Source organism: Ambystoma mexicanum, chromosome 7p (assembly GCF_040938575.1).
Source record: "Ambystoma mexicanum isolate Mex_15411 chromosome 7p, UKY_AmexF1_1, whole genome shotgun sequence".
In the NCBI taxonomy this organism is placed as follows: Eukaryota; Metazoa; Chordata; class Amphibia; order Caudata; family Ambystomatidae; genus Ambystoma; species Ambystoma mexicanum.
In genome coordinates, this window is record NC_090939.1 from 251,230,225 (window position 1) to 251,243,959 (window position 13,735).

The window sequence follows — 13,735 nt, forward strand, 5'->3', positions numbered from 1 at the left end:
TTACAGGCACGCCCATGTCGACGTCCCCAAGATGCAATACTCTGCGGTTACCACTAGATGTCGGACTATATGCACAGCAAGTGATTAGAAACCTCTCTTCAAGACAATGTCTCATAAGTCACATATGGGCACCCCCTACAGGAGATCACATCAGTGAATCTGCTTCGATTCCAAAATTGGTTTGACGGGTGATTGGAATGGGTGGACTAATTATGGAAAAGACATCCTAGCTAAAGCCAAAGACATTATGGGTATCCAATTACTACTCTATGCTCTGGTGCCTGGGGTTCGGGTCTTGGTTTATATAGTCCAGGTCAGACCATCTGGCCACATTGCTGACCCAGCTATTGATGGCAGCAAGACTGCATCGCCCAGTCTTGGAAAAACAAGGAGGGGACACAGATCGCTATTGGGAGGGATAAGATTTGTGAGATTTGGACAGTGGGAAAATAAACAAACCATGATGGGGACACTAGCTACATTTGTAGAACTATGGAGGCCCTTTATTTTGTCCTTCACAGTTTTAACCCAACATATGGCGTTGTGGCTGAAACATGAAGTAAAAGGGGGTGGGGTGGAGACCGGGGACAACATAGTGGCAATGATTGGATGTGGACAGAACAGCAGAAATGATCTAGAACAAATACTGTAAAGTCAATAAAATACAGGGAATGAACAGACCATATAGGTTGATGGGAGAAAAGGGATACAAGGCAATTCATTATAAATGATGTAGAAAGTTATGAATTATGGGACCTTCGGGTAATTACGTGATGTAGGGAGAGAAGGGTTTATATTGTAATGGACCTGCTGTTAAGGGAGGCGTCCTAAAGTCCACTTGGAGATGAGCAGTGCTTTATTTGGACGGGTGTTTCCTGGTGACTAGCCCCAGCACTTCATTTTGTAGGCAGGGATGAGCAACGGCACTTCCTTCAAACTGAATTGGACCTTTGAGGAATTCATATGCCAGGTTTAGATTAAACGCAGTTGTAAACTGGGCATTTGTTACTCACTCAAATGTAATGATTTTGAGCTTGAGCTTTCCCTGCCCATGGGTCTGTTGCAGACAGGGCAAAAGTATCTTTCAGTCCTTGTGCTGGAAGCTCCCATAACATGCGCTGAGGGCCGCACAGCTTTCTTCTGCTGGTCAAAGACGAAAAAGCTGCAAGTGTGTTTGCTCCCCCCATGTCGCTCTATTTTTCTGTCATCCGTTCCATTTTTTCAAATCGTTACCTTATCTGTTTTCTGCCTCTTACAAGACGACTGCGGTCACTAAATGTTTCCAAGTAAGTGCGTGATACGCGACGCTCTCTTTATTACACGCAAACAAGTTTTATCGGAGAGTAAAGGAGAAGTCACTACCCGGGCCACTATCCCATTAGGAATGCTTGTCGCCATGTGTGAAAAGCTGCCTTTTTCCAGGTGAAGCAAGTTGATTTCTGCAAGACCGAGATATTTTAACATACCTGCTTTTGAGAGTCGAGACCCGTTTCTGGACAAGGCACATACACAAATTGTGCCCTTTATAGAACCTCACACCCCTGTGAACACAGATTCTTCCAAACCCCAGGTGCCAGGCGTGTGGCTGCCTCTGCACCAAGCTTCCAATGCCCGACTGCCTTGCGTTGCGCGAGGCATACAATCAACAGGAATGTACTTGTTCATGTGGCATGCTGGCATAAAAGGTGTAACAAATTGATATTTAGAAATAAACCCGACTACTTACGTGTTTATGCAGTGTATCGCAATTGTTATATTTGGTCGTTTTGGGGAGAATTGTGCATGCTTTAATTAAATTAGGTCAAATGTAAATTCAATGCATAGGTAGTTTTACGGTACTGTTTTGTTTTATTCAATGTGTCCTCCTGTGCTATGCTTGATTAGTGCAGTTAAGAAAGGGACACTAAGAATTTACAAACCTTGTTTAAACGTTCATTCCCATCTTTTGCTCGACTGGCTGATCACATGATGGGCCTTACCTGTTATTCTATTTTAGGAGTATGGATGCCCAACGTAATGATGGGGAGGCGGGCCGAGCACTTGTGTGTATGAAAAGAGCACACTTTTGCACATGGTGTGGCTAGTCTAGGATGGGTAAGCTTGAGCTGTTAAGGCCCATGCTGTGCCTTTGCTACATGAAGAAAGAACATGCTGCTGAGATGCCTGCTGTGCCTGTTATATTAGGACATTTTCACTGGCTTGATCCATGCCATGACTTTTACATAAGGGGAGCGATCGCTGCTTACACTGCTGTCTGTTCTATATGAGAGGAATGGACGGCCAATGCCCATGCTGTGACTGCTCAACATTGTGAGGGGAGCAGGCACACCGTGATAGGTCACTTACCTTTCCCGTTATACTTTGAGTGAGATTGCACTGTTAAGACCCATGGTGAGCCTATGCTACCTGATGGAAGTTTGTACTTCAAATACCCATGCTGCGTCCATTCTACATATTGAGAGCTTGCACTGCTGAGCCCCTCCTATGCCTGTTCTATTTGAGTGGAGCTTGAACAGTCAAGGCCAGGGAAGGTTGAACTGATGAGCCCCAAGCTGTACCCATTCTATGTGAAGGACGTTTGCACCACTCAGCCCCATGCAGGACCTATTCTTTATGATGGAAGCTTGCACTGCTCAGCCCCAGACAATACCCATTCCATATGACGGATGCTTGCACTGCGGGGCTCATGCTGACTTGGACTGTATTGAGGGGAGGTTACCTTGCACCAGTGCAGTCCAGTGTGACAGTCCCCTTTTCTATTTGTGGGAAACACACTGCTGCTTTCCTTGGTGGTTTGTTCTATGTGAGGGTTGTTTAGAGATTGCTGGAGTCCAAGGTGACCGGTTTGTGAGGGAAACGTTGACTTTTGCTGCCCATGCCGATATTCTCTATGTGAAGAAGCAGTTGCACCGTTACGGCCCTTGGTGTACCTCTTGATTGATTGATGAAATAGTGTTCTACTAAGGCCTATGGTCTGAGGGGAAACTCATGCTAACCTGTTCTGTGTTTGCATCAGTGTGAGAAGCTGAAATCAGTGCTGCACAATTTAAACTTGCAATGCAGCTACTCAAAATGTACCTAGTCTACGATTATGAGAGAAGCATACACTGTCAATGCCCTGTTCAAGCTGACCTGTTGTGCGAGAAAAATTCAAAAGTTTCACTGCTACTGGATGTGTTCTATTTGGGTGAGAAACCTGAATTGCTGTTGCCCATGCTCTACCAGTCCTATGTCTGTGTAAAAGGACAATTGGAAGCTTGAACTAACTCCACCAGCAAATTAAGCTGTTTTGTGGAGGTACCTTGCTCTGACTATACTGCACCTGTTCTGCGTGTAGGCGAAGCAACACCTTTGCTCCTGCTGCCTCTGCTGTATTCGTCGTTGACAGGGTTTGCATTTTGCTTCCTTGTTCTGTATATGTCCCGTGTTGCCGTTCGAAGTATCTGTAAACCTCATAAGTCAATTTTGTTCGGAAATTATGCTGTAAAATTAACATTATCCATAGTCATGGCCATAAATCCCCTTAAAATATCCTGCATGAAGTTATGTTTTCTCACCCACTCATGCGATTCAGTGGTTATTTACACCCCATTTCTTTATAAGTTCACCAGTGTTGCCACCGATTCTATGATGACACGATTATTCTTTCAAATAGCCACAAGATGCCAAGCCAAAAGATTTTCTTCATCTTTCCATCTTCCTGTAGCTGGGCCAGTATATAGCGCTGGTGGCCACCAAAGAATATGGTAAGCCCTAGCACTTCTCTTTTTACAAATTAAGCACTTGGGTAAGGCTCTATAAAACGATCCCTTCGTATACAGGTACCCAGCTCTTAGTAGAAGTCTTTACTACACAAAGGATTGGTAGAATGGCAGAGTAGCCAGTCTCATTTTATGAGGAGGATGTGAGCTGTAGCTAAGTACACTGAATCCAGTCAATACCCTAGAACAAAGAAACTCTGACACACTGAAAGTTAAATTAAAATATACATTTATTCTTCTATACACACGCAAGGTAGGTAATTACTTAACAGTAAACACCACACACAGGAATTATCAACAATACTAGTCATAGATGACTGCTTCACTAGTAGTTGCTCGTGCTTCCAATTGTTTCAGAAAATGAATGGCAGTTCAAACGTATTAATGGCAGTGATGAGCAAGGTTCATTAATTTTGTAAAGTCATATCAGACAGTCAGTAGGAAGGAACACTTTAGCAGTAATTTACTTCTTGGCAACACTTCAAGGATCCTAATGCTTTGGCAGTCCAATCCATAACTATACAAGAGTTCATCAAAGTCTGTGTGGGAGTTGAGCAAAGGTATTCTGCAGCAGCAGCAGGAAAGGCAAAATTCCTCAGGATACTTAAGTAAAAGTGCTTAGCAAAATAAGTTATAGGAACCCTGCAAAGAAACGACGCAAGCGGTTAAGCCTGGGCCAGAGGCATGGGTGAACACCCAAACACATTGTAACACACTCAAGTAACACTGGAGCGGCTTTTTGGCTTAAGGCAAGTTCCACCTTGAGCCCCACAGTACCTTAGGTGATGAAAACGCAGCTGGATTCTCTCCTGTGCAGCAGCGACTGACCCAGTCTCCCAATTCCTAGGTCTGGTGACAAAAGGAATGACTGAATGGGATGTCAGAGCAGCAGTCGCAAGAGAACCTTCAGCAAAGATGTCTTTGGTCTCCCCCATCCATCTGTGGTTTTGGTGCCTTATCCGCTCAAACAACAGACAGTTATCGCCCGGTCGATCTTCCTAGATTCTACACTCCTGCACTCTGCTGAGGGGACTTGGATGAGTGAGGTCATGCCTCCGGAGGTCCAAATGGAGCTCAAAGTTCTGTACAGATTCGACCCAGCAAAGACGTTGCACTGCAAATGGGTTGGAGGTCTCCTGGTATTCTTGGTATGCAGCCCTGGAAGGTCACAGCACCACAGGGATGGCTCGATCCGCAGTAAGTCTTGAGGCTGGTTGGTCCCACCAGCCAAAGGGAATGAGCCGTCCTCTTCGGAGCTCTTCTGTCAATAGGAAAACTGGGTCAGGACAGTAGTGGTCGCTTCACGGTTACCGAAAGGTCTGCAGGCGTCTCTGGTCGTCTTCAGCTTTGATCCTCTGTTCCAGTGGTCGACTTGTCTTCTGCCTCAGGAACCTCACCTTGTATTCAGTCTTCCCATTCATTCCTCCGCAAATTCTTCCAGCAGTTTACAGAAATGGGCGAGTGGCAGTGTAATCGGGACAGACAGCCCCCACCCCCTCCAGGGGGAACTGGTTCCACTCTAGCAGACAAAGGGCAGGGGAGTGTTGAACTCCTCCCCTGCTTCCTGTCCTCGCATACACACTGGAGCCTACGCGGGGACACCCATGGATTCCCGCCAAAGGCTAAACACACTTTTTCAGATCTCCCCCTGCAAAAAATGGTACAAGGGCTAACAAAGGACAACCACACAAGAAATGTTGAAAAAAGAAAGGAGCCACCATGTTAGAACATAGGTGACCCTTTTGTGCAAAAACAGGCTATGAATACAGTCTGAGGTAGGAAATAGCACAAAAGTTGGTAGAACATGTCCACCACCACAAGCCATAAATAAAGGGTTGTCACTGGGATCATAACGTCACAGGAGCAGAGAGAAGGGATACTAGGTAGCCATTCAACACTGCACATAAATTGGTTTTCTAATCTCTCAGAAGTTCAAGTTTTAGGAAAGATACAAGGTATCCCTCTATCCTTAAGAACAGTAGCATTTAAGAATAGTCAAAAGAATCTCAAAGGAGAACCCAACGGGTCCTCTGCAACACTGCACATAGGGTGCTGTGCGCTGCACAAGTTAACACAGACGCCTTTAAAGAGATAGGGAGGAAAGCAGGCTCCATAGAATAATGTAAAACACAAGGAAAAGAGTTCCCAAAAATCAGAACAAAGAAGAAAGAATGAGGGGGGGAAGCTCCCCTCATTCAGGAGAGAAGAAAGGTCCAGAGGTCCAGCGAAATGTGCTGGGGTGTCTCATTAGGAGACGGGATAAAGCATATAACTGATACTTCTCACACCTGCATGTTTTCAATTGTTTTAGTCATGAATGAAAACAAAAGAAGCTTGTGAAAGAGGACTTACAGACGTATAGGACTGTTGGCATTTTGCAGGCAAGACTAGTTGGCGTGTATGTTGTGATGACATTTCTGAGTGTATTCAGAGTTAGGCGCTCTTTCCCCAAAGGCACCAGGGTCTCACGACCGTTAGATCTTTGGTCTGTATGCAATTTATCTATGGTCCTTGATAGCGCAAGCTCAATGTTCATTTGCAATTTTGCAGAGCTGGTTTAATTGCCTGTGACTGACTGGCGAGGAGTCTGAATGGGCAAAGATAAGGATGCCACACACATGGAAATACCACCAATGCCTAGGTAGGAACCAAGGAATACTTTGCTGGGTGCAATGTCTCAAAGACCCCACTCAGTCATCCATTCAGGTGTTATGATCTGAACCAACAATTCTAGTAAACATACGGTAGAAACTGCAACAATAAATTACATCACTAGCTTTCCTAACTTACCATATCTGTGCCAACACTGGCTGAGGTAACCCAGACTGAAGAAAGAAATTTCTTGCTTGATCGCCTGCAAAACAAATAAATAGAGCTGAAATGTTGCTATATGCAGAGTCCATGTAATTATTCTGACATTTAAAAATGTAAACAAACATGTCTATTTCCCTTTAATAAGTGAGCTTAATAAATGACTATATGAAGTAAATATGGGTGCTTAAGATTTGTTTTACATTTGCAGAGCTGACAATCTGCCAAAGGGACCACCGGCAGTTTTGTACCGGCAGGATCAGGTCGCTAGGTTCCAAGCATTATTTGTGTCAGTCCCCTCTTGCAAAGTCATAATGAACAGGAGCTACAGCAGGATACCAGGATTTTTACAGAGGCCTGCTAGGTGACAGTCAAAATGCTGAAGCACTAGTCAATCCCCCTCACCACACAGCAACTACCATCAGTTAAGGAGGCCAAAGAGGTGGACTTTAACTTGGCTTGTGATCCACATAAGTGTAGACAGGACAACAAGCACACTTTAGCCCTTGGTTGCGGGTTGTGAGGAAGAGCACTGCCAAAGAAGGAGACTTGAGACTTTAATTTATGCTTGTGCAACCACCAGTAGATGGCAGTGCTTCTCCAAGGCATCCACCAGAAGATAGGATTCTTCCTCACTAAATTTTATGTTGGTAGTAGTACCAGGCAAGGTGTGCAGGGAGCATGGAGTAGACTGACAAAAGTCTGAATCGCCTGCCTCATTTGTAAAAAATAAATACAAAAATGAATAAAAGGCAAGGTGCATAGGTTTTTTTAAAGTTTAGTTTTTGTTTAGTAAATGACCCTTTAGCCACTGCAGGCTTCTTTTTAAGTGTCTGAACACGTATTTAATTGTGATAAAGAGGGGGACCCTAAGACTCATCAGGATACTGCTAAGCTACAGGATACCAGAAACCCAGCCGTGTAGCCTGTTCAGAATAAGGAATGCCTATTCATGTACTTTCAGTATTCCTGATAAGGTTAAACATGTGTAGGTGCAAAAACAAGTGGGTTGAGGGGAGGAGGTTCTGGGCGTTTCTCTACTACCGGCCTATATCCCGGGTTAGAGTCTCAACTAGAGTCTTTCGCTCACCACCTTTCACAGAAGGGAAATTCCCACTACATATAAGTCTTTGTCTTGCCCAAGGGTAGTCCAGCACCGAAACGCCTGGCAATTGTCTTTTGAACAAGAGTACCAACCGCAACCCCAGACACGTGTTTCGGCCTGGTTGCGCCTCCTCAGTGAGGTGGCACTTTGCCTCTCTAAGAACAGTGAACAAAGGTTCCACGTCTGGATTACCCTCATAACTTAGGGTGAAAATAATGAGGAGAATTGTACATAGCCCAAGAATGAGAGCTAAGTGGTCCCAATTTTGGCATATAAGTGGACTGCCAGAGACTGGTACTCGCAAAAATCTTGATACAGAAAGCAAACAATACCAACTCCCTAGAAAAATATATATTTCACCACAAGGCACAGAAATAAGTCTAAAACATTTTTTTTTCTTTTAGGGACCTTGGGCTAAGCCTTTTAGTCTTGCCACAATCCTCCTTCCTAACCCAGTCATCTGTAAACCCTGGTTAATGCTACTGAATGTTGACCCCCATTTTCTTGTCTCTTTTCCTGAAGATTGTTCCCTAAAGGCAGGCCATCTAAACGTCCTCAGGTGCCAACTCCCATCAGCCCACCAATCCAACAGCTACTCCACCACCAGCTACTCTACCTCTAACATCAGTTACCCTCCCAATTGCCGCTAGCCTCACATTACCCAACGAGTCCCCTCATCACCAGGCTAGTCCCTCTCCTCCCACCAGCTACTCAAAAACAGCCTTTTGCCTGTATCATTCAACTTGCATTCACTCCTTACACTAAGCTTTCTACTCACTCGACACACAAACACTCATACTGCAGAAACACTGTCACTCCTGAGCCAATACCTCACCTGCTCCAGGACTCCTCCACAAGTCACCACTCCCTACTGCTGGTCTCTTGGTCATTCTCTTCTGACACCTCTGATATCAACTGAAAAACACACACTTACTGCTTCTGTTACCTCATTTAAATCTCCTTCAATTTGCTTCGATTGTTTAACTCCTCATGGCTAATCAGATAGTCTTCCCCAATCGGGCCTGTATGTGCAAGGGAAAGTCATCAAAAGTGGGTTAAGCCCTGCCAACTTTTTCAGTGGGGGGTACCGCCTAGCGAAGATGGTTGTGTAGGAGATCCAATGTCCCAGTTCATTTTTTGGGGCCTGTTCCCATCAAGCTTCCTGGTAAGTGGGGTAGGATGGTCCTTGTGGACCCCTCTTTTCTGCTGGTGTAGAGGATCTGGTTGGAGGTGCAAGCACCCCAATGTATTGTTGCGTGGCATGGGTGGGTAAGTCTCCCTGGTATGCGCGTCATGGTGATCGAACGGGAATAACAGCCACAGCTCCACAGAAACCCAGAGGTTGGAGCCCTGATGTTAGTTCTCACATTTGGGCTTCTGTTCTCCTTCCACGATTTCGGAAACTGAAAATAAAACACTGGCAAGTATCCGAACCAAGAGGCAAGGCCAGAGAGAAGGGTCTGCAAACCAACATACTGGGAAGGGGAGGTGTGAGGGAGGGGAACAAACAGTACCTGGGCTCTCCCCCACCAACCCCCCACTCATCTAATGACAGTTCAATTTAGGGGTAGGACTGGCTCTGGATTCCTCTGGGGTAGGCCTCCCAAGCCTGAACAAGGGTTTCCCAATCGCCCCCCTTAACACGGTTAGGTTACTGGCCTGATCACATTTATTGTCCAGTGGGTCATGGTTGCTTGTAGCTGCACCCGTTCCTTGTATTGCTTCAAGTCTCATGCACTGTCCTTGCACCAAAAAGCTTTAGCGGCTTCTGTGCACATCTACTAGCCTATAACTTGAAAATCTGAACCTGCTCCTTACAATTGGTTTTGCTTATATTACATGAGGCCTCGATATTCTTTATGCTTCTGGGACTCCATCTAGCACTTTCAGGCACAGGCCAACTCTTATACATGTAATAGCCCACCACCCTTTACAAAGGGTCACCCTTTTGTGGTCCCTGCTGTTTAGCAGGGTTTTTTACTCAGCCAACACACACCCTGCCCATGTGTGGGACCGTAAGAACTCCCACCCCACCTCCAACCTTAGTTGTAAATTCCAGAGAAATCACTGGCAGGCCATGTGTGGTCAACAAACCACCTTCTTTTGCAAAGTCAAGAGACCCATCAAGGTCTGCAGAACCGTTTGCTGAAACTGAAATCACAAAACATCTGCAAAAAATGTAGGAATAGGAGCATTGGGTCAGAAAGAACCCCAAACTGTCCCTTCCTGAATTTCTTGTATTTATTTTCAACCAAATCCTTATCGAGTAGTTGTCACAAGCAATTCAATAGCTTCTTTATCAGTTCATCTACAATAACTTTCCATTCGTAATTTCTCTGGACTGTACAATCAAAATTTTCCTTCCCCAGTTCTCATTCTAGTTATATCTCAAGTTTTAATGTTTCCCCCCGGCTCCGATCCTTCCCTGATTTAATGGGTACTGGTACTTTTCCTATTTCTCAGTCCCTTCGCTTTCTGGAAGAATGTCTTTTGGCATGTACATTGCCATTCACAACCACCGTTAGTTTTTCCATGCTAAAAACCTCCCATATATTATAGGATCATTGGATGCCTGATGGAGCCTCCTTTTCCCCCCATTTTAACACTTTGCATCATCTAGCACACAATAATAAACTGGACCAAAGCACCTAACCTCCCTTTTAGTCGCGACTCCACTGGTGGTGGTATGCTCAGAAGAGCCAAGGCTGGGACCATTGGCATTGTATACCTATTTCACCAATTCATAATTTGCATCTCCTGCCAGAAGTTCCTGTGCTCTGGACATTCCAACCATATGTGAATTGTTGTCCACTTCATTCCGCACTCTCTCCAACATTGGGCTGACCTTTGTTGCATCCTATTTAACCTCTGTGGGTTGAAGTGTCATCTATAGATTACCTTATGTTGCTGTTCCTGCCTCTGGGCGCTTCTGTGATTCTTGAAACTCTTTTATTGCTGCGCCCCATTCTTCCTTGGTAAGTTTCCTACCAATGTCTCCTACCAATTTGTCCCTCGGTCCAACCAGACCTTGGTCCTCTGTTCATCAGTAATTTGCAGATGGCAAATAAGAGGCCTTTGTTTGTATTGCAAATGCTTAGAAGGGTTTCCCAGATGAAGAGTGATCTTGTTACTTCCTCTTCGATATGTAGGCTTTGATGATCTGTCCGCATGCAAATACATCAGCATTTTTCAAAGGATTTAATGTGCCCTTCAAATAGGTCTCCTAGCTTCACAGCATGCACCTCTATCCATCTTAATCTTTTGCATTACAATCCCGGGTGTAAAGCTGGGTTCCTAAAAAGTGGTGTTAGAGGGAAGGGCTAAAGTGCCAAGTAACCATGCTTATTGATTACATTCCATACTTCTAGTGTGCATTTTGTGATTGGGTTCTTTCCTAGTGATGCAGATCCGTCTTTGTTTTTTTAAAAATCAATGATTGCTTCAAGATTTATTCCTCAGCTACAGCTTGCGCCATGTGCACCCACACATAAATGTGTCCTACCCCACTATGCCAGCATCCTCCGTTGTGCCGCCTGAAAATACCTCATATGCGGGCAACCTAGTTCCCTGCCCAAATGCTTAGCACAATAGTGTGTTTTTGCCTATTCGCGGCTTCTTCCCCTTCCACACATTGCATGATGGTTTGTTAAAGGTGCCAATTCTGCGCCAGACAGAGGAGGACACCTACCACCTGCGAGAGTGAAGGTGGATGGCGGGTGCAGCTACACGGGAAGTGACAAGTATCCTAAGCCACAGACGCCCTGTACAATTGGATTCACCAGGAATGGTAGCGGGCACTGATGTATTGGTGTACACACAATCAAAGATAGTGTCCAATGATTAGCTAAAGGGAAAGGACAAAAATATCACCCTCAAACACGCAGTGGGAAATCCCTTGGGCAGGCTGGACCTGGGAAGCCTCGATCTGAAACATGAGACCAACATGACATCAATCTGCAAAGGGAGATGGGGTTTAAGCTAATCACGTGAAAAAACATAACTAGAACAAGGTGAGGTTACTGATCTTTTCACAATATGTAGCATACATCGAAATTGCTCCAAAAAACGAATGCATTTAAGTGTACATTCTACTGTGATAGAGAAATTACAGCTGTTTACAGTTTCCTGCCTTCCTTTAAAAACTATAAACGTTCTTGGACCACACCTATGAAATTAATTGGACCCACGGAGGGGCAACTACCAGCATCCAAAAAAGCCCTGAAAACCTACATTTTACAATGGAAGTCTTTGCTAACTTACAAACCATTAACAGGAGCTCCCCACTGCGTTAACAAGGGCTAGGGCTGGTCTACTATTGTAAGGAGCCAGAGCAAAATATTGATCTTCATCCATAATTTGTTTTCAAATAAGGTCTTCAAGTGCTGCAAATTAACTCACGACATGCTGCCATGGTAAAAGAAAATCTAAACGGATGAATAAATACAGTACAATATATGCGTGAGTGTAATGACAGAAGCATTAGGTTTTGAAATTCCACCAGCAATGTAGCAGTTGCCTCTTCCTGAACTACGTTGCTTTGTTTCGTTTTATGCGATGAACAGGTGAAGTGAAGATTTATTACAGCTTTTTTCCCACATAAGTCACTAAAGGGATGAGTTCATGTTTAGCAAAGCATGCATTCGTTTTAGCACGTATTTGGGGACACAACACAAATGATGAAAACGTGATCCAATGCTCATGACAGAAAGGTCACTCCCTGAAAACCACCCATACTGATCATTTGAAGTTCAGGCTAATGGGGTCTCCCGATAGGACAGAGCACTATGTTAGTAGTTGCATTCCAGGGAGCTTGAAGGGACAGTAAAAATACCCCACTTTGTGTTGAGCCAAGGAAGTACTTGCCAAGAACTGTTTACTGGCCAGTCAGTTACCATCAGGACTACTAGAAATCAAAACGAAAAAGAATGTGTTTTACCTGTAATAAATCCAGACATTGGCTTGAGGCTATGGAATTGTTGATCATGTTTAGTTCTTTCTTCCACTGTTATGGTCCAGATATCCAAGTTCCCTAACAAATGTAAGAAAATGATGAATCTACATATCGCAGAACAAAGTTGTCACTTTTTAAAGCAAAAATGAATGTGTGCACAAGATGATGTGGTGTGCATATCCAACGACGCTAGAGACGAGCATGCACATCAACTTTTTGTTTTAAAGTAATCTTTTCGACTTTGGGAATTGCTTAGTTGTATGACTGGGTGTTAGTCACACAGCTGTGTACACTATGCCCATTGTATGGACAATAGAATATTTGGACAGCCAGCCTTCAGACATTGATTCAAAGTAAATTAAGTTTTAATCAACATTCCTGTAGAGAAAGAAAGGGTTATTTACACTTCAGTGGCAATATTTTTTAGGGGCTAGCAATAGTTACTATGGAGAGGTGTACCGATTCATCACCAAGGAGAAAGTCAACACCCGTAAAAATCATACCTTTTACACCACCACGGTGGGAAAATCTAATACATTTACAGCAACAAAACAAAGAAGTGAGAGTGCAGAGTCCCTTGATCATTTTAATTATAATTCCTACCCTTTGGGAAATAGGACTAGTTTTATTTAGAGTTTACTTTACTGTTAACATTAAACTGTACGTGCTACATACACACTTTGTGATTTTATTTTCAATTCCTCTTTCCCAGCTTCAAATTTTACAACCAAATAGAACGTGATGCTTTCAAGGGAGTTTGTTCATTTTGGTTTTTGTTTACTCCTCTACCCACCCTTCATTCGTTCTGGAGTCAAAGGTGGTTTTGTTGCACAAGCTTGTTATTATGGATCCTGTTCGGTCATGTTTTGTTAGCTTGTTTAACAAGGTTATGCTGCTTTGTACAAGACAGCACAGCGCTGGAAGGCGACCTGTAGCAGATCACAAAAAAGCCAAATAAATCTACGCCACTAGGTTTGTGGAAAGGGCCATAACACTGCGACTAGAGTTGCAAATGTGAGCAATGCAGTACAAGAGGCCTATCAGCATTATACCGATCCTCAAGCTCTTAGCAAGCCTCAAGGGCATCAGACCACCCAGGTCTAGAGT

General features: G+C 44.2%; 1 protein-coding gene across 4 annotated transcripts in view; it reads right to left on the reverse strand.

Moving 5' to 3' along the window:
- Positions 1-13,735, reverse strand: part of ITSN1 (intersectin 1) — a 3,188,156-nt gene that overhangs the window by 2,868,798 nt on the left and 305,623 nt on the right. For all 4 annotated transcript variants that reach the window (XM_069636218.1, XM_069636217.1, XM_069636220.1 and 1 more), the window contains exons 4-5: positions 12,614-12,706; positions 6,552-6,615 (exon numbers count right to left, since the gene is read on the reverse strand). In XM_069636218.1, the coding sequence (XP_069492319.1) occupies positions 6,552-6,615; positions 12,614-12,706 (157 nt within the window). The remainder of the gene's footprint in view (positions 1-6,551; positions 6,616-12,613; positions 12,707-13,735) is intronic.